General features: G+C 38.4%; 1 protein-coding gene across 6 annotated transcripts in view; it reads left to right on the top strand.

Annotated features, from left to right (window-relative positions):
* The first annotated feature begins 6,570 nt into the window (after positions 1–6,570).
* Positions 6,571–24,939, top strand: part of ARNTL2 (aryl hydrocarbon receptor nuclear translocator like 2) — a 40,301-nt gene continuing 21,932 nt past the window's right edge. For 2 of the 6 annotated variants that reach the window (XR_003927108.2, XM_030040399.1), the window contains exons 1-6: positions 6,571–6,804; positions 15,324–15,471; positions 16,787–16,822; positions 20,593–20,631; positions 21,688–21,741; positions 23,287–23,444. Coding sequence is in view for 4 of the 6 variants with exons in the window: in XM_030040399.1 (XP_029896259.1) it covers positions 6,744–6,804; positions 15,324–15,471; positions 16,787–16,822; positions 20,593–20,631; positions 21,688–21,741; positions 23,287–23,444 (496 nt within the window). In the remaining 2 variants the exon portion in view is untranslated. Of the gene's footprint in view, positions 6,805–14,724; positions 14,820–15,323; positions 15,472–16,786; positions 16,823–20,592; positions 20,632–21,687; positions 21,742–23,286; positions 23,445–24,939 lie in introns of all 6 variants that reach the window. The other 4 variants (XR_003927107.2, XM_030040396.2, XM_030040398.2 and 1 more) reach the window with 3 other exon arrangements.

Genomic DNA, 24,939 nt, shown 5'->3' with positions numbered 1-24,939 from the left:
GCTGTTTGCTGATGCCATGCTTTTATGTTCTGTACAAATGAAACAAAAAGATTTTACTATCTGTACAGTTCAATTGGTTGAAAAGCAGTATGTGAAAAGGGTACCTTTTGGCTTCAAATACAATGGTGAGAAACTTGCATGTACTTCTGCTATGAAAGAAGAAAATATTACCTGTTTTTTTAATAAACAAAACTAAACTAATGCCTCAAGGAAACTTTGCAAAATGTACAATTTATATAAATGCCTTTTTCTGAAATAGCACAGTACATAATTGGGCCCCAGTATGGATTTTTGCCTATTCTAGGAAGCAAACAGATTGGCATGACTTCTTGATTTATGAAGTTCACAGGCAGTGAACAATGAATGTGATGCATTCAATCCGCACGGTTCTGCTGAGTAATGTTAGGCATACTTATGGGCCCACTGTGTGCAACAGTCATTGGGTTTCTCTCTTCAGTTAATTCTGCCTTGACTTAGTGGCACAGATTGGAGGTGGTTTACATTTCTGTACCTTTGTATTGTTCCTATACCAGCTGTTTAATATGAGGCTGTTAACACTTGAAAAGACCAGTAATCTATAGTGCAGTGACAAGTCTGCTTTAATCAAGGAGAGGACTTTCAGACAGTGATGTAACTCATTGTCAGGACCTTTGCAGGTAAGATGGATGAGAAGATTGCAGCTTGGAGGTTCACAGATTGGTTGTGTGCAAACCCAAGAAAAGGTGTTTTGACCTTGGAGATATGCTGCTCTCACAGCTGGTTTTGTTCTCTCTTAGCCAGGGCATAAAAGGCACTAGGTGAGATCTCACTGATCCTAGAGAGATAGGACTCAGCTTGGAGGCTGCCACTTGTGCACCATGGGCACATTTCAATTGCTTTTTGTTTCAACAGGACCCCTAAGCAGCTTTATTTATCCTTGTGTAGAGATTTGTAACAGCAATACTGTTTTTCAGACACGTTAGACATTAGGGTCTTATTAGGCATTCAGAAAATACCAGTTTCTGCCAGGAACGAAAAGGCTACTTAAAAACTGAAGTTTATTTTGTTTTTAAATCAAAAGTGGCACCATCAAATTGAGAGACTTAGGTTAAGAGATTTGCAAGCAAGTGAATTACTCTGTGGGCACAAACCTCACCAGCCAGGACTCCAAAATAAAGCAGGCACTTTGGAAAATGCTAATCTTTTTTACTTGTTTTAATTTGTTAGAAAACCACGAAGTAAATTGATCATCCTACTGGCTCCAATACTGAGATTAGAGAGGGAGAGTAAGTAGGATTTGGAAGTGCTTTTCAAGTTAAACTTGTTTCATCTTGCAAGGAATTTGTTTGTGATTCATAGATCTTTAAGGCCAGACTATATCACTATCACAATCCAGTCTGATGTACTGCCTAACGTAATCCATACAACTTCACTCACTGTGTTGTGCCAGCATAGCGCAGTCCGTTGCTGGCAAAGCCTGAATTCTTTTGTGCTGGTTTTTTGCTTCTTCGAAGGGCTTCTGTACCGATTATTGAGTGGAAATAACTTTAAAGAGCTTATTTTTGTTGTTGGCTGATTACAGTACGATTATGCTATTTATATAACTTCTGAAGCAAAAGACTCTGATTTGGGCAAGACCTTTTGCTTTAAAACGAGAGCAGATTTTACTAATGCATAGACATGGAATTTATAGTAAAGTCAACAAATTGCTTGTGGTGCCCTTAAAAGTAATCCAGTGACCTTCAAGCACAAACTACAGACTAAAACAGATTTTTTTTTTTTTTAATTGTATTCACTCTTCTAACTCGCTAGCCTGTTCATATGTACTCTATAAAAATGCACTTGATACAGGACAAAGGTTGTTCTTTACATTACTTTGAGCCATGTAATTCTGTGGTCTGAAGGGAAACCATAAGCACTTGTATTCTGGAAGAGAAGTCTGTGAAAAATCTGTATTTGTGTTTACAGGTATGCTGAGTAACTTCAGTTTACTGTTGTTAAGTTTCAGTAGAAAAAAGTTAGGTAGCTCACCCTAAGCAGTCACCTGTTTTTATGTGAAGTAATAGAAGTTGCTCTAATAACATAGAGTGACTCTAAGTGTTCCCTTAGAGGAGAAGAGTGCTTTTGTCCAGTCGCTCTCGGCTTCTGAAATAGGTCTCCTAAGCATGGTGTGCATAGAGCTAGCTTGGCCCCAGCAAATACACAACGGAATTTGCATCCATCCTCGTCAGAATGGTATCTCAGAGAAACGCTGACTGGATGCTTTTCATGTCCTGTGTAACAGCTAAGACACGCTATGCGTTGGATGTCATTAATTATTTACAGAAAAGAAAAAGGAGTAATAATGCAGACACCTTTCTAACTGCACAGTCTCAGGCTATTATTTAACTGCTCTGACGTTTGATTGTTACTTTTACCCCTTTAGCAAGTTGTTGTATAAGTTGTTTGGGAAAAAGAGGCTAACCGATGCTTATATAAAGCATTCTGTTCTCTATTTTATAGCTAAAAGCTACTCAAGAGAAAGTGCTCACCTAAAAACAGGGCAAAAATATCAAGTGTGGCCTACTCAAAATCAGTGCCTTACATAAACTGGGATCCTGCTCTGCCAAGACTCAAGGCTAACTATATGCTTTAAACACCAGTTACTGTCATTTATGAAATGTATGAAACGTTCAATAAAGAGACCAATCATCACCTTTGAATAAGAAACAAGTATAATAAATGATGTTTAAAATCTGTGTTAATCAATTGGCAGCACATTATGTTTGTAAGAACTCTCTAAGTGCTGGGAGATGTGACATAGACCACGGATGAGAAATACACAGAAGAAAACATGAGAGGCAGAAATACTGCTAAGAGATTGATCGGATTTTCTGACCTAGACATATCATAAAGTGCCCAAAAATTCTGCATTAAATTACAAGTAATTCTACTGTTGCACTAAAAAATATTAAATAAAATGTGAATAAGGTACATTAGCTCTGTTTCTAGTCAGTTAAAAAAAAACTATTACATTTTGAATGGCCTCATTGAACATTCCCATATGGAGAGAGTTTGTATTTAATAGCTGTTAAGCTGTTAAGTTTGTTAAAACAGTTTTCTGAACTATTTAAATCTTTAACTCATTGAGCTTTATAACAACGGCCATCTTCAACTTTCTGTTGTTACTGGGTCTCTGAAACCCTTTCAGTCAATGTGGCTGACTCACTCTTCTGAAATCTCCTTAACATTTGGGTGTCCACTGATGATGCAAACCTGGAGGAGGGAGCTCCTAGCTTCAAAACTGGGGCAAACCAGTATTTTAGCAGGGCCAAACGTGACATTTAAGCTTCCTATGAACAAATTCTTGGAAATTTTTTTCAGTATCAGTTGTAGTATATGAGTAAAGCAAATGTGCATTAATTACAATAATTTTCTTAAAGATGGCAACACTGTCTAGCTCCTGTTTTTTTAACTCTTCCTACTGCTTTTTATTTCATTAAGGGCAGAAGTAGTTTCTAAATGCTTTTGTCCAATACAAATTTTGTAAGACAAACTGAACCCAGCATGGTGGAATCTATATATCACTGCAATAGTAACTGTGGGATTACATATAACTTAAAATTCTGAGATTAAAAGTTGGATTTGCAAGGGAAAAAAAGTACCCTATGAAAAAGTGTGCATTGAGACTATCATAGTAGTGCAATTGCACTTGTTCAGCAATATCCCCAGCTGGAACCCATGATTCCCCAGCCAGGTAAGCATATTCTGTTAGAGCCATCCACCCACTCAGCCCTTCCACAGGCCTAGTCTATCCCTTGGGCTTAGCTATGGGCAAGATGTTGAGCTTCCCACTCCCATACAGACGAGGTGCTTCCAAGTCGAATCTGAAATGTGTTGGGAGCTTCAAAGTATAAAAGATGGCACAAATGGAGTTCAGGACTGCATTTGAGTAATCATTCTCAAGATTATAGTTTGGAGTTCAGGCAAGTAAATTCTGCCTAAATCTCAGAAAGCTATGAATGAAACACATCTTTGTTTTCTGAGGTTTTTTTCGCAGTTCTATTATTGACTAGGCAAGTTACTAATCTTCCACCATGTTACATTAAATTCATAGGTGTTCAAATGGATTTGGCCCACATAATTTTGTGAGGATTTACTTTCTCAAGTTCTTAAAATCACAGAATCATTTAGGTTGGAAGAGACCCTTAAGATCATCGAGTCCAACCGTTGACCTAGCACTGCCAAGTCTACCACTAAACCATGTCCCTAAGTGCCATGTCTATACGTCTTTTAAATACCTCCAGGGATGGTGACTCAACTGCTTCCCTGGGCAGCCTGTTCCAATGCTTGATAACCCTTTCGGTGAAGAAATTTTTCCTAGTATCCAATCTAAACCTCCCCAGGCTCAACCTAAGGCCATTTTGTCTTGTCCTATCACTTGTTACTTGGGAAAAGAAACTGACACCCACTTTGCTACAACCTCCTTTCAGGTAGCTGTAGAGAGTGTCTTGGCAGACATAGATGTTTATACATAATTAAAATAAAGACAATACTGAACTGCTGTCTTAGATGGGATGATGGAAGCAGAGAAGCAAAGATTTGATGAGACTTCTGTTCAAAGCTTTCCCAAGATAAAATATTAACTTTCCTACACAGGGAAAACAGACATAGAAACTGCTGTTTTACACAGAGGAGGTTTTTGTCCAGGTATATCAAGCTATAGTAAGAATCTTTAGTAGGACTTCAAAATTACCTTAATTTTGAAAGGGGGAGGGTGGGGGGAAAGCCTTCTTTTTTTTTTTTTAATAGAGTCAACAGTAAACAATCTCTTGTAATTTTATAAATAACCATCATCACCCATAGTCTTACCAGCCAGTGGTGAGAAGCTTATAAACGTTACTACAAGTGTCCCTCTGCACTGTTTCTACAGCTCTAGACTCATTGTTCGGTTGCATGTGACTATCCTCTTGAAGAACACAGCCTTTCAGAAAACTATCTCTCAAGAAATTTATTTCTGCAAGAGCAATTTTATAACCCATAGGTTTGGCTTAACCCTTTGCATGCTTGCAAATTCCTTTGACGTGGACAGATAATTGGCATTCAGGTACATATACTTCCTCTCAGCATAATGTAGCCGATGATGAAAATACTTATGTAAATAATATTCTTGGCTTTTATTAAAACCACATGGATCTTTTTTGTGTATTTAGTCACTTTCACTTTTAGCAAAGGATGTTTTTCTTCTTAAGAGTAATTTTATCATGCCTCCAGATCCGAAAAACCCATCACTTGTTTGCAGCTCAAAGATACAAATTTTAACAACTTAGATGTTAACCACTAGAACCGATGACGAAAGAATGTAATATGCTTTGCAAAATATTACACCTACTTTTGTTAGTTCCAAAGGACCCCCCATGACTAATGACAGACAGACTCTCTGAAAGCCCACCAAACAGTACACCTGCAGAAGCAGCTTCCTTCACACAGGTCACCGACCATCTAGATCCAGCCTTACTGGTGAGCGACACCAGCTGCACTGTACATGCAAGTTCTCTCGTACCCGAGTTCAACAGATGGAAGCAGGCACACGTGCAGCCCTTGAAGATGGCACAGGTAAGGATGCGTGAGTCTAGGCAATAGTCTATTTTGCCACACCTGCAACTGGAACTGAGCAAGCACGGGCTACATCAACATTAACAAGCAGGGCAGGACAGTAAGAGAGGTTCTGTCAAGTGGAACGGGCATTGCTTAGGTCCCGATGCCCACACCATGCATGTTGTAGAGGTTTCATTTCAGACTAGCTCTGGTGGGGTCCGCTGGAGAGAATGCCTGTTAACAGCTGGAGCACATGAAGCTCTTCCAAGTGTATCTTGAGGTCCTTGTGCGAAAGGAATACACTTCGCACACACCAAGACTACTCCAGGATGAGAACCAAAGCACAATGAGGGGTAGATTCACTTCAAAAGTGCACTCCTGGTATTAGCAAAAAACATAGCTACTGCTTCAGCATCTGGTGTAACCGAGGCCTACTAACACGGTTTAACATACTGGTAGAAGTTAACCCGATTTTTAGGCTAACTTTTACGGATATGTGCGACTGTTCTCTGCCCTGCTCTGACCACGCCCTGGACCAGATGACCCAGAGAGGCCTCCTCCAACCCACATCACTCCCAAGATCCCAATTCTTCCTCAGACAAGGCGTCCTCTGTTCAGCACCCTGAAAACGTACGAGGTACGCAGGCCAAGGCAAAGAGACTGGGGGATCTTCCCCCACACTGCGAAGGTCAGAAGCGGCCCGCGCCTGCCCTGGCTCTCCCACATGCCAGAGGGGAGCAGGGGCGCTCCCGCCATCTACTCGACGCGGCTGGCGCGGCGCGGCGCGGCGCGGCCTGCCCGGCTGCCACGACTACCCTCGCGGCTCCCGGAGCTCCAGCTGAGGGCCGCGCTGCTGGCCTTCACCCCCTTTTCGCTTCCAGCCCTCCCCTGCTCGGGGACGAGGAGCGGCCGCCAGCCTCAGGGGCGGCGGGGCGGGAAGGGGACGGCGCCAGCCACCGCCCGCCCGGGCGGCTCGAACTCTCGCGAGAAGTGTCCCGCCGGGCGGGGCGGGGGCATGGCGGCGGTGGCGGCGCTGCTGAGGCGGCGCCAGCGAGGCGGGGCGGCTGGCGGGGCGCCGGGAGCCCTCCCCCGGGCCGGCGGGACGGGCAGTTTCCCCTCACCTTAGTTCACCTCCTGCATGCCGCCGGTGCCGGGCGCGCCGCGGAGCGGGGCACGGGCCGCCCGCCATGGCTGAGGCAGGAGCGGGAAGCGCCGAGGGGACCGAGGAGGAGCGGCGGGCTGCTGAAGGTGGGGGCGGTGGAGGGGGCCGTGTGGGGGACGGCCGCTGGCGGGGCGGCGGCGGGGGTGCCCCCCCCGCCCCGCTGGAACGGCTGTGGGCGCTGCGTTGCGCTGTGTGTGTGGGGCGGTCGCGGGTGCGGGTGGGGCGGGGTGTGCCCGTCTGCCTGCCCGTCTGTCCGTCCGTCTGTCTGCCTCCGGGATGTGGCGCGGCAAGCCCTGCCTGACCGTGGCGGTGAGGTCGGTGCCGGTGGGGCAGGGGCAGGGGCGAGCGTCTCCGGGCTGTGCGCGGCCGTCCGTGGGGTACAGCCTTTCTGTGGGGGCACTTCGGTCCCGTCGTGTTCCCGGTATCGCTCTGTGGTGAGGGGGGCTTTGGTTTGTTTTTTTTTTTTTAATTCACACTGGTGCCTGCACGCACGCTGGCCCGAAGTATGACCTGGACGCCGCAAACTTCTCTCTCCCGTTGAAGTTCAGTAAAGGGACACAGGGGCGGCTGCAGCGGCGTTACCTTGTGCACTTGCAGAGAAATCCCGAGTGTAACGCTCAGTTTGTACTTCTCTTTATTGCTGTTACAGATGTGTCATCATACCGATGTGATGCGGACTAAAAATGTTTTTGCTTTTTTAACTTGGTATGTAGCTTGCTGTTTCCGATACACACTTAGTCGTTTTATGTGTTCCTAATACGCTAGTGTGATTTTTTTTGTGGGTAAACGTAATTTAGTATTTTAGGTATAGTGATTTTGGCTTGTGTGTGTGTGCGTGCCCACGCTTGTATGATGACCAGGGTTTGATGTTCCTGCCTTGTTCTTAATCATAAGTTTCTGGTACTAAAACAAGGCTAGTTGTAAACCACCAGCAGCTGCTTGTGCTCCTCCTGCTTTGAAATGGGTACGTTTCTTCCCCTCTCCGAGAAGAAAGACGTGTTTTGCACGGGGTTTTGAAAAACAGAAGTGAGCAAATCTCTCCTAAGTCGTCATTGCAGTTCCGTTTAGTTAGCACCAATTCTTCTAGGTTTAGTAGTTGTTATTGTTTTCTAAACGTCTGTTGGGTTATGTGTGTTTTAATGTATGTGGGGATCCTGGTCTCTGCTGCTCGATTGTTTAAATACTGGTATAATTTTGTAGCAAAGTAATCTAGTGTTTGAAAATAAAGTAGGGGTTTTGGTGGTGTTTTTTGTAGAGTTTTTGCAGTCTGTTAAATTGTGCTTAAACGAGGATTTATTGTTTCTATATCATGCACATACAGTAAGGAAAGGAAATAATCAAAATATGGAAAACCCCCAAAATGTAGACATTTCCATTTGCAAACAGATTTGGGAAAGCAATGAACCATAGGCTTTCATGTTTCATTGTGAAAGAAACTCCCCTCCCTGGTTTCTTTCTTACCCATGCTTATACCTATTCTAACAGTTTTTTGAAGAAATGTGGTTTTTTTTTTTTTTTTTTTTTTTTTTTTTTTAGATAAAAGTATCTTAATTTTTGTGGAGTAGGTCCACACGAAGGTTAGCTGCTTAATAGTTTTGTTTTCACTTGAGTGTACACGTTATCATTGATATACTTGCACATTATGAAAAACAAACTCTAAAGTGGACAGTTCACATCAACTAAGAAAATCATTGTAAGAAGAAATAATTTGGTGGGTGATCGTGGGAAGTGAATTATTGTGAATACTCTGTTGAGAATTCCCTGTTTGGAATGGAAGAACTTCCATGGAAGTTCTGCAGGTGACTTGATGGGAATCAGAATTGTACAATAGTATGAATCAAAAACTTACAAGAAAGCAGCTACCTTCCATTCCTTTAACAGTATATGATTGGAGAGGGGTTTGTTGTTTTGGTTTTTTTTTTTCCCAGTAATGAACTACGATATATGAGACTCTCGATTTCTATCAGCGACCTGGTTTGAGCCTGAAGTTGACTGGGAAAGCAGGGTAGCCTTTCAAGCACTTGTGTAGTATCTTTTCATTAGCTAGTTACAGTCATGCTTTTTAATACACTAATAGGTTTGGCTAGATATTTGGTGTTTGAAATCTATTAAGTAAATGTGTTATTTAATTGGTTACATTGTGATTCTTGACCTCTTCTGAGTGGTGAAAATAAGTAAAAATAGATGCAGAAAGTAGTTGGTTGCCTGTATTAATGTTTGATTTAAATTTCTATAATTCAGGATATTATACTTTTTCCTTTCATCATTTTGTGATATTAAAAACAAATCCAATGTTCTTAAGTTAACCTGGAAGAGTTTATTCTCTGTATAGTAGTGTTCATAAGATGATTTCATTACAGAACTCTCTGTATGTTGCTCCTGCATTATGCATGCTTATAAAATTTGGGGGGAAAAAACCCTGGTTTAGACAGTACTTTTCTACTGTTTTCACAACTTAACTGCAATGAAAATTGTTGCCCCAGCTTTCAATGAGAGATACTATGGGCTATGATCTCGATACCAGACTTGCTGTAACTATTCTGAAGGTGCTTTTCATGGCCTATTTTAAAGCTCTAAAATAAATAAATAAAAATAATATTTAATACAAGTCTCACGCCTGTTTAGAAAATATGGTTCTTTGTTTTATAGGTGTTCAGATCTGCAGGACCTGTAAACTGATGCATATCACAGCACCTGTAGCTTTCTTCCTCATACAGTACTGTATGTATAGGATATAGGTACAGTTTTCTCATTCTCTAATTAAAATCTGCATTAAGAATTCATTAAAATAATTTTAGAAAAATAACTCCATAGTAAAATAAAGCAATCTACATAACATAGAGTTATTTGAAATTATTTGACTCAATAGACATGCTCTGTGTGTGCTGCATGTATAGATAGATACATCTGTAATTGCTTAGGTAATCGGAGACACCTTATATCTTAAAAAAAAAAAAAAAGGCATATCAATTATGACAAAACTTAAGAATCCAACTTGGCGTCTTGAGTAGTACTTCAGTTTAGAAAATGCAGGTTGCTTGTGTGCCTAGATTTGTGTGTGTGTGTATATATCTCTGCTTCTTCATATGACTGCACTCCTAAGGACTTTAGACTGAGACCCTGAAATCAAGTAAGTATTCAGAGGCTGTGTGCACATTAGCGTTTTGGTTCAGAGCAGTAGCATTGGTTTGAATTGAATCCCATCATCCCAACTTACTGCTCATTGGTTTGGTTTGCAGAGCAGTTTTGGTATAAATGAACTGGACTCCTTTCAGAAGAAACTAAACTCAAATTTTAATGTAGCACATTATTATTTAGTGCTACTCCAGGCACATACCAAACATACTCCAACTCCAAACATAAGGGACTGAACCAGTGGTTTGTTCTCAGACAGCTTTAAAACACATGCATTGTAAGGATTTTTGGCCCAATGAACCAGACTAAATGTGATTTAGTGTAAGCTCCCTGAACTACTTACAAATTAGAAACAGGGGCTTCTGCACCAGCTGCTTCTCTTACTGACCTGTTGCTGTTATGCCATTGTATTCACTACTGTAGACATAGCCTAATAGCTTGTGTGAGTAGATTTCAATTTTAATAACTCACCTAGTTAGACTGAAGAACCCTTATGTGCCACTTTAACTACAGTCACTTCTAACATAATTTTGACTTCTTTAAACTTGTCAAAGCTTGAATTTCTAGCTAAATGTTTTTGTGCATGCCAGGAACATATATTTGGAAAATACACATTTTAATAGTCTGTGGCATCTGTGGTCTTAGAAATTTCAATTCAAAGCAGCTTCTTTCTTCTCCTTTCCTTCTGCCAGAAAGTGTTTCAAAATAGGAAGCTGGATTGAAAGTGCCTTCTTATTCTTAGAAAGGTTGTGCCAGTGTTACCGCATTGTTAACTTCAGCAGCTGCAGAGCTGTGACATTTTTCTGTCTGGTGTGTACATTTATTCACAGACTATGAAGAGTGCCACCCCTAAGTTTTATAAATGTACTTATTCATTGACATTTTATTTCAAGCATATTTTACTGTAATATACTGATAGATGGATTTAGATGTTCTTTTTTTAAACTGGCTAAATGAGGGCTGACAGCTTTTTTATTAATTTATTAATACCTACGTGAATTGTATTCTTCTGCTGATTTTTGGAGTGCTTATGTGTATCTTGTATGATTTCCTTTTGATGATTCTAAAAAGTCAAAATAATCTTTTAGCAGTAAACTAATATTTTAGGAAAACCTATGAGGAGTAAACCTAGCCAGAAAAGCTAAACTTTCATAGGGGGGTGAGTGGGTCAAGAGGTGGTAGTGCATAATTAAGGCAATAATTGTGAAAGACTGCCTTGAGCTTGAACTTGTTGCATGTGACAAACAGGTGATGTCTGTGGCTGTTGTATTTTAAGAATTGCATGATAGCCACCTTGGGTGGGATTCATCTCGCTTATCTTTACGTGTCTACAGAGTAGATATCCAAGTCTGAGCTAGTTACTTTGGTCTTTGTATAAATACTGAATAGCAGTAGGCACTCTTGGACTGTATTTAATCTAACCAACTGTAGGAATCTATTTTAAATTGAGATGAATCACCCTAGAAATGTTGTATTTCATCTAGCCAACTGTAGGAATCTATTTTAGGTTGAGATGAATCACCCTAGAAATGTCGTCTTCCCTCCAAGAGGGACTAGAATGGCTAGTTCAGATGTGGACATACTTATTTGTTCAGATGAATCTCATCTTTTTGGCTGGTGGAGTTTGGCTCGTGGAGTTTGGCCTTAAGACTTTTCTAATAGGTTATGTTTGTTTAGGAACTGAAAACCTTAAAACTGTTAGTGGAGAAAACAGCTCAGGAATGTGGCATGCATTTAGAAAATATTATTGTCAGTAATTGGAAAAGTGTAGAGTCTCCCAAGCCTTGTTTCTTAATGCATTGCATGTGATTTGTGCAGAACCTTTGCTGAACATAAGAATATGGTTGATTTCGTATGTCTTTACTTCATATCCTACCCCTAAACAGTAGTTTCATATAGCTTATTTGCAGTTGTTTGCTTCCTTGCCAACCCCCTTGAGGACGGTAAAATTTTTTAATTTTTTTTTTCTTGTAGAAAAACACGAGAGGTGGTAGTTCAGTAGGGTGTGGTCTTGTATGTTGATGTGATGAGAATTGTATATATTGATAAACATTTTTTAAATACTTTGGTTATGAAATGTACTAAAGTTAGTGTTGAAATAATAGCTTTCTATTTCTGATACACTTAGTGGGAAGGAGCTATATTTCGTATGGTGTGTTTGTAAAGTTTGGATGGTCTTTGCTTTTTTGCAGAGAGAATGATTACAGTGGGAGTTTTTTCAGTATTACTTTCACCTGCCCTGATGTGCATAATATGCTTTTGAAATACTAATTTTTAATATAGATAAGCATATATGCTTAATACTGAGAGCCAAACATAGATCATAAATAGACATATGTATTTGAGGAACTATTCACTTACCATTAAAATTCAGTTATCAGTATTCCAGGGCATTAGTAGAACTTTGAAATGAACAGTAATAATTTAAAAAAAAAAGTGTCATTTCTCAGTTGGCATTTTATTTGACTTGCAAACCAGACTAGTGTAAGTAATAGCATTTGGGGTGGTAAAACAAAATATCTCTAGTTGAATTAAACTGTTTCTAGTAGTTTAAAAATTGACTAATGATTTTGGTTTTCCAGGAAAGTAAACTTGTAATAAAGAATGGTCTTTCTGGATATTATTTTTCATGAAGTAAGAGTGCTATGAAATTGGGAAACGTTTAGTTTTGCTTCATAGCTTCTTAGGAATGTTCTGGGTTTGATGTTAATGGTATGAAAATGTTCATAGAAATTGAAAATATAAGAATTCAGCCAGGTGCACAAATGAAAGGTAAGAATCCAGCTTTTCCTATTGTAGAAGCACACCCTGGTTATTGGGGTGCATTCTAGCTCATTCCTTTTGTGAACCCAAAGATTTTTAAATCCTTTATCCAGGTCTCCCAAAGTGGTGTAGCTGGAGAAGTAAAGAAATCTTTCATCACAGTCTACACAAGGTTAAGACGCTCTTCAGGGAAAGAGTAAGCACCTTGGAATCACCTAATATCATAATGATAGCTATTATAAAGCCCTAAGAGATTATTTTAAAGCACTCTTACTGAATTCGCAAAGCTGACTTAGCTTTATGAACTGTTTCTGTCTGCTGCTTGTTCATTGAGTAGTAGGTATTAAAAAGATTTGCCCTTGTCTGTTAAATTCCAAATAATTACTTTTCTACTACGTTTGGTAGTTCTGAAGCTTTAAATTTATTTCTCCTATTTGTTTTCTTTTGAATTGTTTTTGGGTTTTTGGGGTTTGGTTTGGGGGTTTTTTGAGGATCTTAAAGAATATGTATAAAGAATATATGCTGCGTGCTGTACATGTCAGGGATCAATACAGATTCTTAACTGTATATTTTTATCTAAGATCAACCAGCTATCTTACTGGCATTTAGTTAGATGGCAATTAACATGGCATTTAGTTTGTCACAGTGATAGTATTTAGGATTCAATTTATCACGTAAAAATTGTAGTGTAGAAGTTCTTAATAGGTCATTGTTGCTGATAATCTAAACGTTTTTTATTTTCTTAGTTAAGAAAAAGGGAAAAGGGTGTTGTTAGGAAATGTAGAGGAGATATGTGCAGTATTCAGAATTTGTTGCTTGAGTGTGAGGAAAAAATAGTAGTTACTTTGATAATATGAAGGATAAATTGGAAAAGCTGTAAATGAGGCATTTCATTTTGTTTCTTTAAAGGGAAGTGGTTTAGAAAGCAGGCTGGCCATCTGTGTGCAAAGGAGTATTTAGGTCAGTGGGTCTGTTCTGTCCTGCTTTGTTCCAGGACGAAAGGCTCTGTTGTGCTGAAGGCGTTCTTGTCTTTGATACATGTGGGTTTCTGTTAGGAATTACTTTCATGAATATTCATGAAGTATGATTATACTTCAATAACTTAATCTAGTAATTATAGGCTGCTATGACCTAAGCGAATTAAAACTATTCTTTATAAATAAAGAGTTCCTTTGGAATTCTTGGGGGGTTTTCTGTTTGTTTTATAATTGCACGAATTTATAGTAGAAATATAAAATGAGACTATTATGAAGTAATGATTAATCATAAAAATATTTCAAACATCTAGCATTTGTGCCCTAGTAGTATTTATGACATCATTTCTCTTAATATATTTTTAATATCACTAACTGGAATATGTTGTGTATTTGAAGTAACCAAATTTTCTTTCTGTTGCAGATACCCAAAGGCTGTTACTTATTTTTCAAGTATTTACAGATTCTTTGAGTTTCCACCTCTTTTTTTGGAACTTCCTATGTGACTTAATGAGTTAAACAGCTTTCTAAAATAAAACAGGGACTGCCTCTGTGTAGTCTGACTTGGTAGTGAGAGGATTAGGCAAGCTGCTCAAGTATTAGCCTATTTTCATTTAACTCTCCAGAGTCATATTCCAACAGAAAATGAGAACATGGAAGGTAATTTTTCTGGTGTAAGATGTGGTTACACCTAAGAGGAAAAAAACATGAACTGTGTATCATTACTTTTACACATTTTTACATATCATTTACAGACAGCACAGATGCTAAAAAAAAAAGAAAGCTCACAATAAAGTATACAGTTTTCCTTCCTGCTGGATTTTGAAAGTACTCATCTTGGGTTTTGCCTCCTGCTAGAAGTAGGAGATGCTCACTTCCTTAAATGACCTCCCTCAATCCCTCATCTCTCCCTTCATGGAGTTAATTCTTTACTGTTTCTAGATGTATCACATAGGATACTTTCCTCACTAGCACATGAAGCATAAAGGAGTGCCTACATTTGCTGAAACAGAGTTAATTCTGATTCTTGACCTAAACATCAACTGGGTGATTCTTTGTGATAGCTTTGCATTGAGATAGGGAAAAAGTGTAATAGTGCTTAGATTCCCTGAGACTGTTTTCCTTTCCCAGTAGGTCGCTACGATTATTTTGGCTTGTGACTCCTCTTCTGTCCCTCCCAGAAACAAAGCAGTTTTCCTTGAGAGGAGAATTGTCAAGAGAACTTTGAGGTAGAACTTGACAAGCTTTCAAGACTCTCCTGACTTACGTGACTGATGTTGCATAATTGTAGATTTTACGTCAGAAACATAGTTATGGCAGACTTTCATTTTTTGGATGTTCAGCTTGTTTAAAAAACATAGTTCACTATATATTTTAAGTTTAATTTAGCGCTAATCACAGTATTTTGATCTGCTAGCTAATGCCGCATCTTGTGTTTTTGCAGCAGGATGTTTGAGGTGCTGGGGGATTTAAGTGTAGTCTGCTAAGAGGAGAAGATGTGTATTTTATATTGCATTGGTGTGTTGACTGGGTTGATGAGATCGTTACAGGACTGTGGGAAGACAGTGTACTCTTCTCTGTACTTAGGTTGTAGCACTGCAACCTTTATGTTTTTTGTGTCAGAGGCGTAGAAGCCACCCACGGACAATTATTTTTTTTTCCAAATGAAAATCAGAATGGATACACGATGATACAGCTCTTACTTAACAGTGAGGGTTTTTTCTCATTTACAGATAATTTCTCAATAGATGAAAACCCGTGCATTGTTTCTGGAGTCCCTAGCCTCATGAATCCAATAACTAAGCCTGCTACCACTACTTCTTTCAACATTTCTGTGGCTGAGATTCCAAGGAAGCGCAAAGGAAGTGATTCTGATAACCAGTAAGTAAATGGATTCTGTATGTGTCTCAACATAAATTTGAGACAGTAATCTGTTATTTATGGAATGTAGTAACTGTCTAATCCTCTTTCCTTTATTTATTACCATTATTTATTACATTTTCTTCCAAATGCATTCTTTGACAGTCTTGAGTTATTAAAAATAGAAAAAATAGTCCTTAAATCTAAGGGATATATGTAAGATTCTATAATGCCATTTCCTGGCCTGAAGCGTCTGGGTAGTGCGTCTCTAATGCTGAAATTTCAATCCTAACTCTTTTTTTTTTCTTTTTTTTTTTCTTCCTTCTTTGCCTGCTAGAAAAGGCAAGTTCTTTTTGCAGCAAATTAAGTTGCTTGAAGTCTCACAAGTGCACATTAGAATATCACCTTAAAGTGTGAAACAAGACCACTAGTTAAGCTCTTTGATCTAGAATTGGAGAATCAGAACTGCTTCTTCAGTGACCAGGGCAGCCATTTACTTAAATGTCCAGACAGACCAGTGACCTAAAAATGAGGACTGTCCTACAGTAGTACTCAGTTTTTTTAAGTGGGTCATACTTGACTACCGAGATGATACTGTTGACTGTTTTCTCCTGTTTTATAACTGCCAAACAGCTGCCAGTTAAACAAATAATCATTTACATAGATCACTTTAAAAAAAAAAAAAATCTTTTTCTATTCAAAGCTGTATTAATTATCCAGAAGTAAGGGACACAGGTCAGCCTGCAGATCTAGTGCATTACAAGTATCTCCAAACTAGTGTGGAAAATCCACGTTTAAAAAAGGGGGAGAGGTAGGAAATTTACATGTATTTGTGATTATTAAAGCAATTCTCTTTAGTCACTGCTTCTTCCATATATAGTCCGTTGATCTACAGAATGTAGCCATACTGTAGGTGTTGATATAATTGTCAACTTGGAGATTCAAGTGTATCTTGTAGATCACTGAAAACTCCAGAAATACATTCGTTTCTGGGAAAAAAAGTCTCCATTCTTTTTCAGTAGCGCTTGTTGATTTTTACCTGTTCAGTAAATGTGCTGGTTCATCAGTAGCGTTTCCCTGAAGTTTGGATCTCTCTCTGATTTCATGAAACTTCTTTCATAAAAAAAATTCATGTCCAAGTGGAAATACTAATTGAAAAAGTATTGTTTTATAAGAACTAATAATTCGTTTGTAAAAACTAATGTTCTTGCTGAAAATAACTAATCAAGTGGGGTTTCCACTAAAATTTTTCTGTGACATTTTTTCATTGGGTGTATCAAGTAATCTTTTTGTGCTTCAAACTACATTTTGCTTACTTTATTACCTGTTTCTGCAGGGACACAGTTGAAGTTGATGGTGATCCTCAGAAAAGGTACTTTTTACAAATGAATCCATTTCTGTTTTCAATGATATAAACATGTCACGTTTTCCTGTTTGGCTAAATGAGCTGTGTGGTTTGCCTTAAGGAAAGCTTTGGCTATGGGCAGGTCTTTGTACAGCACAAGGTGATAAACATACAGGTAATTAACAGGATGGATAGGTCCATCCAATGTTAAGGTTTTCTGATATTTCTTTCTAAGAAGACACTCTGACTTGCTTATAACTTCACCAGACTTGTTAATATTGAAGTTAAGGTGAGAATGGGAGCGAATGAAAAGTAACAGTTAAATAAGAAGACTAGGGAGGTGAAGGAAAGGTCTGGTACTCTTCTAGGACTGGTGCATGTAAACATTTTTTGTTTGGTTTGTTTTAGCCTTGTCAAGTGCTTTTTAAAATAGAACTACCACAACTATGTTAAAATATTGCTATTACAAGGTGACAAACCAGAGTTAAGATCGGCTGTGCAGCATAAGTAAACCCTTTGTGTATATATGTTATGGGATAGTTATTAATTACATTATTACCTTGTTGTGATTTCTTTTGCTGCACCTGGATACCCTACTTAGAAAATATATTTGTTTATATGTAGCAGTGCTGTATTCTTTTTTATAAAATAGAATATTTCAGTTGGAAGGGACCTACAACGATCACCTAGTCCCAACTGCCTGACCACTTCAGGGCTGACCAAAAGTTAAAGCATGTTGTTAAGGGCATTGTCCAAATGCCTCTTAAACACTGACAGGCACGGGGCATCCACCACCTCTCTAGGAAGCCTGTTCTAGTGTTTGGTCACCCTCTCGGTAAAGAAATGCTTCCTAATGTCCGGTCTAAACCTCCCCTGGCACAGCTTTGAAACATTCCCACGCATCCTATCACTGGATACCAGGGAGAAGAGATCAGCACCTCTCTCTCCACTTCCCCTCCTCAGGAAGCTGTAGAGAGCGATGAGGTTACCCCTCAGCCTCCTTTTCTCCAAACTAGACAAGCCCAAAGTCCTTAGCCACTCCTTGTAGGACATTCCTTCCAGCCCTTTCACCAGCTTTGTTGCCCTCCTCTGGATGCATTCGAGGACCTTAACACCCTTCTTAAATTGTGAGGCCCAGAACTGCACACAATATTCAAGGTGAGACTGTAACAACGCTGAATACAGTGGGATAATTGCCTCTTTTGACCAGCTGGTCATGCTGTGTTTGATGCACCCCAGGATGCAGTTTGCCCTCTTGGCTGCCAGGGCACACTGCTGACTCATATTGAGGCTGCTGTCAACCAGCACCCCCAGATCCCTTTCTGCAGGATAGTCAGTATTTGGTACATGGCTTATTGGGTAGTATAAAAATCTTTCTTTGGGGATAAATTGTTTGTTTCTTAGTAGATTTTTTCTGTGGTACTCATGATGGAAAAGTGTGAATAAAAATACTGCTCTTCTGTCTTTAAAACCTCTGCTTCTGTTTTAGAAGAAATGAGGAAGTATGTTTAATAAATCAATTGAGAAAATAGAGGAAAAGGTGGTATTCTTGTTTTTTCCCCGATTAGTACAGATTCTGTTTTTTCTAGTACCATTTAAGTATACCTACATTATAGACAGAGGTAGAATTTCACCCTATGTTCATGTAGTCAAGGTAGTTTTAATCTAGCTATTTATATCAGTAACAACATAGCTTTTAGGACAGAGGCTATATAAATCCATTGAAGGCTGTGACTGATTGCCTGAGCAGCAGATTTGTTCTAGTTTCTTCCCCAAGTGGAGCTCCTGAGGGAGAAGGAGAGTTAGTTAATAGGTCACATGCTGCATTGCAGTTGGTCTGGCTCCCCCTTACCTCTTCTCTTATGGTCAGACAATGTAACTTCTGTTGGAGCTCATAGTATATGCACATTTCTGGTAAAAGTTTCTCTTGAAATGAAAGAAAAATATTAGTTATTGCTAACTCGTCTAAATCTGAAACAGTTTCACTGAAGAAAAGTCCTAGGGTCTTGTGAGCCCAACGTACTCCTGTGTTTGGGTTTATCAGACTGTCTAGAAGATTCCTAGGTTCCAGTGAAATCCCAGGTTGAAGAGCTGGATCTCTGAGTCATGTGTTAATTTGGCTCTGGCTGCTGGATCCTTGCTGGGGTCAGTGCTTAGTTACAGGTGGAAGCAGCTTTTCGGGCCTTTCCTAAAGCTGTAATCTCCAGCTGTCCTTCTACTTCCTACTTCTGTTTCCTCATAGGAAACAGCTGCTGACTGATCGCCCTGTCTCCTTAAAATCATTCTGGTACCACATATGCCTCTTCTAAAATGGTCATAGGCTAGCAGGTCTGTCTTCTGGAATGGAGTTTAGAGTACTGCATGAGATGTTTCCACTGCTGAATTAAAAAAATCTGAAGAACTGCTGTAGAAAGATTAAAAATATTTGTATCAGTTTTTCTTTTAAAGAAAATAGTAGCCAGTGTTTGTACAGGAACTGCCTCTCTGCAAGTACCAAATTGCTCATACTGAACATGTGTCCTGGTTTCAGCTGGGATAGAGTTTATTTTCTTTCTAGTAGCTGGTATAGTGTTATGTCTTGGGTTCAGTGTGAGAAGAATGTTGATAACACACTGATGTTTTCAGTTGTTGCTAAGTAGTGTTTAGACTAATGTCAAGGATTTTTCAGCTTCTCATGTCCAGCCAGCAGGAAGGCTGGAGGGGCACAAGAAGTTGGGAGGGGACACAGCCAGGACATCTGACTGAAACTGGCCAAAGCGGTATTCCATACCATGGGATGTCATGGCCACTATGTAAACTGGGGGGAGTTGGCCTGGGGGTATTCCTGCTTGGGAACTAACCGGGCATCAGTCGGCAGGTGGTGAGCAATTGCATTGCGCATCACTTGTTTTGTATATTCCAGTCCTTTTATTAGTATTATTTTATTGTCATTTTATTATTGTTATTATCATTATTAGTTTCTTCCTTCCTGTTCTATTAAACTGTTCTTATCTCAACCCACAAGTTTTACCTTTTTCTTCCCCAGTTGTCTCCCCCATCCCTCTGGGTGGGGGGGAGGTGAGTGAGCGGCTGTGTGGTGCTTAGTTACCTGCTGGGGTTAAGCCACGACAATTTGCAAGATTACTATTAGGCCATGCTCTGAAATTCTTAATAGGTGGTGGTGAAAAATACAGTGATCTTAGGGAAGAAAAAAGATCATTGCCCTTGTGTGAATCATTCTTCATACTTTCCAGCTGCCAAGTATTTATTGTGATACAGGCAGTATGATTGTCTTTCATTTTATTACAATTTTATTAAATAAACTTTGCAGTCATTGCTGTATGGTATGGGAAAACACTTAATTTTTACTTTTTCTGACCATGAGCAATTAAAGCGTATTTTAGGCCCAGTCTAGGCTAGGGTTGCTTTTTTCATCATTTGACAATAAGATTTTGGAAATAAAAACATTAATAGATGATGTCTTGTAAAATTTTGAATAAAAACATAAAATCAAGCCTGGACTTAAGTTATTTGAATGTTGCATTAATGTTGTTTTCTCCAGGATAAAAATAGCCCTGTAATTATGAAATATCCCTGTAATGTGTTCACCTAACTGTGAATATTGGAAGTTGTGCTTTGGTCTGCTTCTATTATGCATCACTTGCTAGATCATTTTGTTTTAGGAATTTTTGTGGGTTTGCTTTTGTTAGAGCCATAGTAAATTTGTAGCATTTTCTATATCTTCTTGAATTTATGGGAGGAAAGAAGTACCTAGTATTAAATATGCAATGTAAAACTTTATATCTTGTTTTCTCTAGGAGTGAAGATGAAGAACATGTTAAAATAAAAGATTTCAGGTACTAATTTACAATAAAAGTATGTTTTGCTAGTAAATACTAGGATTCATAATACTAAAATACAAGTTTGTGGGTAACGTTCATTAAAACTCTCAGTATTTAACAGTAAACTTTTCCTTTTCCCCCCTAAATTTATAGTAATTTTTAGAGCCTCCTTGAGGATTTTATTTTCTACTAATTTTAAGCAATGTTGTATTGCAGAATATCTCAGATGGTTTAGTAAAAACCTGAGGTTAAAATTTTCAAGGTGAGAATTAAATGCAGTACACTCAAGTTGTGTACAAAGGGAGGAGCTGATCCTCAGTCGGTATGAATCTGAGAATTGTTTTTTCTAGATTTGTCTACGCTTGGAGGTATTTAAAATTTATCCCACATGAAAACAGATTCACCTAAAGCATGACAAAGAATTCTTGTTGTGGAGCAAGTTTTTGTATAGGGAATTATTCAAGGTTTGCCATTGCACTTTGAATTCACATCTTAACCTGAAACCAAATTGGAATTCACTTAAAGCACTTGGAGTATTTGAAACGCTGTGTGACTGAATGCAGTCATGATTCATCCAAATAAATATTTTAAACTATAGACAAGCCACTTAGTAAAACTAGAGCTGTTTTATAAACTTGTCTTTCATTTGTCATGTGAGAAGAGATGTCAAAGCAGAAATAAATAATCCACTCTGCTGTCAAAAGCATTATTTATACAGTATGCTAACTAATAATTATGAAGTGTTCTTGTAACTTAAATAAAATGGAAGAAATTAAAGTGTTCCAAAATACATTTGCAGTCTTTTTGTTTAACTCCAAAATCTATTTTTCTTTACTGAGTATTCCAGATTGCTATACAAGATTCTGTTTTGTACATTGCTCTAATAACTTTGATGTTGTATTGTTAATTTTTTTCCTTAAGTTTTGGCTCATTAGTTGGAGGAAAAAAAAATAATTACAAGACTCTCTGAAGGTTTGCTTAACAGTTATCTCCCTCCAGTGTTTCTTTTCTCAAGCTTATTGGGGAACTTGCTTTTCTCCCTTCCCCTTTGTAACTGGGGAATGTATACAGAAGGCTTTCTGAATCATCCAGTCATCACCTGAATTTCTGCATCCACCTGTTCAGGTTTCTATAACTTCTTATTGACTCTTAGAGATGTGGAAGATTGCTCTCTTTCCCTAAATGTTTGTATCTGTCTTCCTGAGGTTCACAGTTCAAGGAGCCTACACAATATATTACTTGATTTTTCCTACCTGACACGGAGGAAAAGTTGGATGAACCTGTAGAACTAAGAATAACTGATAAAATTAAATTTTTTAAAAAAAAGCTTTTAGAGAGAGAAAAGCTAATTGCTTGGATGAATGACCCAGAATTATTTGTGGGGAGAAGGGATTTATTTTGGGGAAAAATAATAAAAAGAATAGAAGACTAGGTCCTTAAAACTGTACTTTGTTCTTTCCTAACAGGCCAGGTACAGTTAACTGTATTACCTTTAATACCTTCTGTTACAGTATGCCTAAGAGGAAATGTTTTGGAGATCAGTTAACCAAAACTTGTTGTCCCTCAGTTTGGTTAACTACACTGTGTCTGGTCTCAATCAGAAAGGAAAATAATCTTTGTTTTAATTGAGTGGCTAGCTTGTCTTCTGGGTAAGGAGGGAATAGAATGAATTAAACTTTTTTTGATCTGCTAGAGGATGTTAGAGGGGAGGAGATCAGCTAGAAAAGCTAACATACTCCACTAGAAAGAATTAAAGAAAAAGTGACCTGATATACAAATATATTTGTGATGTGCACTGTCTTGTGCCTTAGAAGGGTTTTCTGATGAAAACTGTCCAAGGAGAGAAGCTCTCTGTGGTTGAGTTCTTGGACAGAGGCTTACCAAGAGATGAAACCTGAAACAAGGTATCCTCAAAGGCTGAAACCCTTTCTACCACCTTATCAGGTGAATGAAGGGGAAGGCTTTCTGAAATGCCTCTGGTGAAATTACATGAGGCATAGCTTTTTATTTCAGTTTCCACTACATCTCCTATAAGCACACATAAATGTATTGTCTGTTGCTTCTGCTGTGCTATGAATAAATGCTTGTGTTTGTGTCTGTCTTCAAGCTGAGTAATTTTTAAGGTAATGAGATAACAAGAAGGCACTGCTCATCTCAGATTGTTGTGAGTTCGCATAAAACAGATTTGAGAGATGCTTTAGCAAGTGCTGAGTGTTCTTTTAAAAAAAAAAAAAAAAAAAAAAGTAGCAGAATGAATACCCCAACTTAGTTACACAAGCCAGGTAGAGATAGAGCCAGGGAGCAGAAATGTCTTCCAGTAATTACTAATGGTATCAAAAGTTCTGTGGTATACAGTAAGGTGTCAAGTTATTCACTTGGATGTCAAGGGTCACAAGAAGAATTAACTTTTATAAGTCTTCATAGCGTCCTGTTCCTGCCACATATAATCAAGCTGTTGCTTGAGATATTTTTTCCCCCTCAATATTTCACATCATTATTGTGACCATTTCTGTTTTGTTCAAGTGAATCCAATTCAATTGTCAAATACAAGTAGTGTATGAAAAACTGTTTCAGTGCAGTAGTACTTCTTGTGATATGTTCCGTTCCCAAAATTGAATTGGTTAATATTATGGGGAAAATCATGTGTTCTAAAACAATTTTTCTTCTTAGAGAGGCTCACAGTCAAACAGAGAAGCGAAGAAGAGACAAAATGAATAATCTGATAGAGGAATTGTCTGCTATGATACCTCAGTGCAATCCCATGGCACGAAAGCTAGACAAGCTTACGGTGTTACGGATGGCTGTGCAACACTTAAAATCTTTAAAAGGTGAGTTTTAGGAAAATAATCCTGAAAGTTCGTGTTCTATCAGGAGTTATACTGTCTGTCTTCTTTGATGTTAAGTAAATCAAAGGTCATTTATTTTACATTTCCTTTCTGAATTCAGTTCTTCATTTAAATTTACGTGTTTGTAGATTCCAGAACTTCATTTCTTCTTTTTGCTTAGTATAGCAGAAAAAAAGCCAGCCTTCAGTGTCTGATATTTTCTGTCTGCTAAGGGGATGCCTTGCAACTGAGTCACTCCTTGATTCTTTTTAAAAATTACAACAAACAAACAAGTCTGTCTTTCATTATTTTCCAGCCCCCAAATTAAACATGTTCTGTGATCTCTCCACTTTCCATCATACTTTCTGTAACAGTAATACCTGTGGCGCTGTACTGATGCCAAGAGCTATACTGCTAATAGAGAAGCAAATGGTCTTCATACTCCTGTTTGCAATCACAAATGTGGTAATAACATCAACCCTTTGTCTCTGTATTGGAATTTCATGTTTATCTGTTGACTTTGAAATTTACAACATCATGGAAAAACACCATTTAAAAAACCCAAACAACAAAACCAACCAAAAAAACCCAACTAAATTTTGGGAGGGCTTTAAGTTGAAGGCCAAGTAATTTATAAAATATCAAATACTTCCAATGAGTTGTTTGTCCAGTGTGAGATTAGGAAAAAAGTCTCCTCAACAATGGGAAACCATGCTAATGTTTATCTAAAGAAACTGATGTAAGTAGTTGCACTGGTTGGGAGCACAGAGAGCTCACTTCAGTGATAGGTTAAGTCTTTTACAGTGTAACTTCATAAAACCAAAACCAGTTGCATAAAACTAAAGAAAAAATTATGTTTGGACATAAACATCTTTCAAACTTTATTTTAACCTGCAAGAACAATGGTCAAAAAGGAATGCTGCAAGACAAAACATACTTTAACAGAATGGTTGATGACTTTGATTACAGTAAAGTCTTAAACACCATGAAATGTTAGAGAGTAACAAGAAAGAGTTATCAAAGATATTTTTCCTCCCCCACAAAAATAATAATTTGGTCAACTGTAAGCAAAGATCAAAGACTGTCTGCATTGCAAAAAAAAATTGATCATTAATAAACATATCTAACAAGAACCCCATTAGCCTTAAGTCAAAGGAGTGTAGGAAACGAATTATGCTACTAACTTGACAGTAATAGAATCACAGAATAATTTAGGTTGGAAGGGTTTCCTAGAGGCCCATTGACACAAGCAGGCTGAGAATTTTGTGTAAAGAAATAATGTGACAGATTAGCAGGGCAGTAATTGCACTTGCAGTTTAAACAAGCATCTACAAGAAATCTTCAGCTCAAACATTTGTATTTTAACAATAGGATATGAAAACTGGGCTCCATCCAACACAGTTGTTATATGTATCTTCAAAACAAATGCTTTAAGAAAATGCAAGATACTATGTGGAATTATAGTGAATGCTGAAATTTGCTGGAAAGATCAACTGCT

Source organism: Aquila chrysaetos, chromosome 17 (genome assembly GCF_900496995.4).
Source record: "Aquila chrysaetos chrysaetos chromosome 17, bAquChr1.4, whole genome shotgun sequence".
In the NCBI taxonomy this organism is placed as follows: Eukaryota; Metazoa; Chordata; class Aves; order Accipitriformes; family Accipitridae; genus Aquila; species Aquila chrysaetos.
The sequence above is the reverse complement of the archived record's forward strand: the minus strand, read 5'-3'. Positions and strand labels throughout refer to the sequence as shown.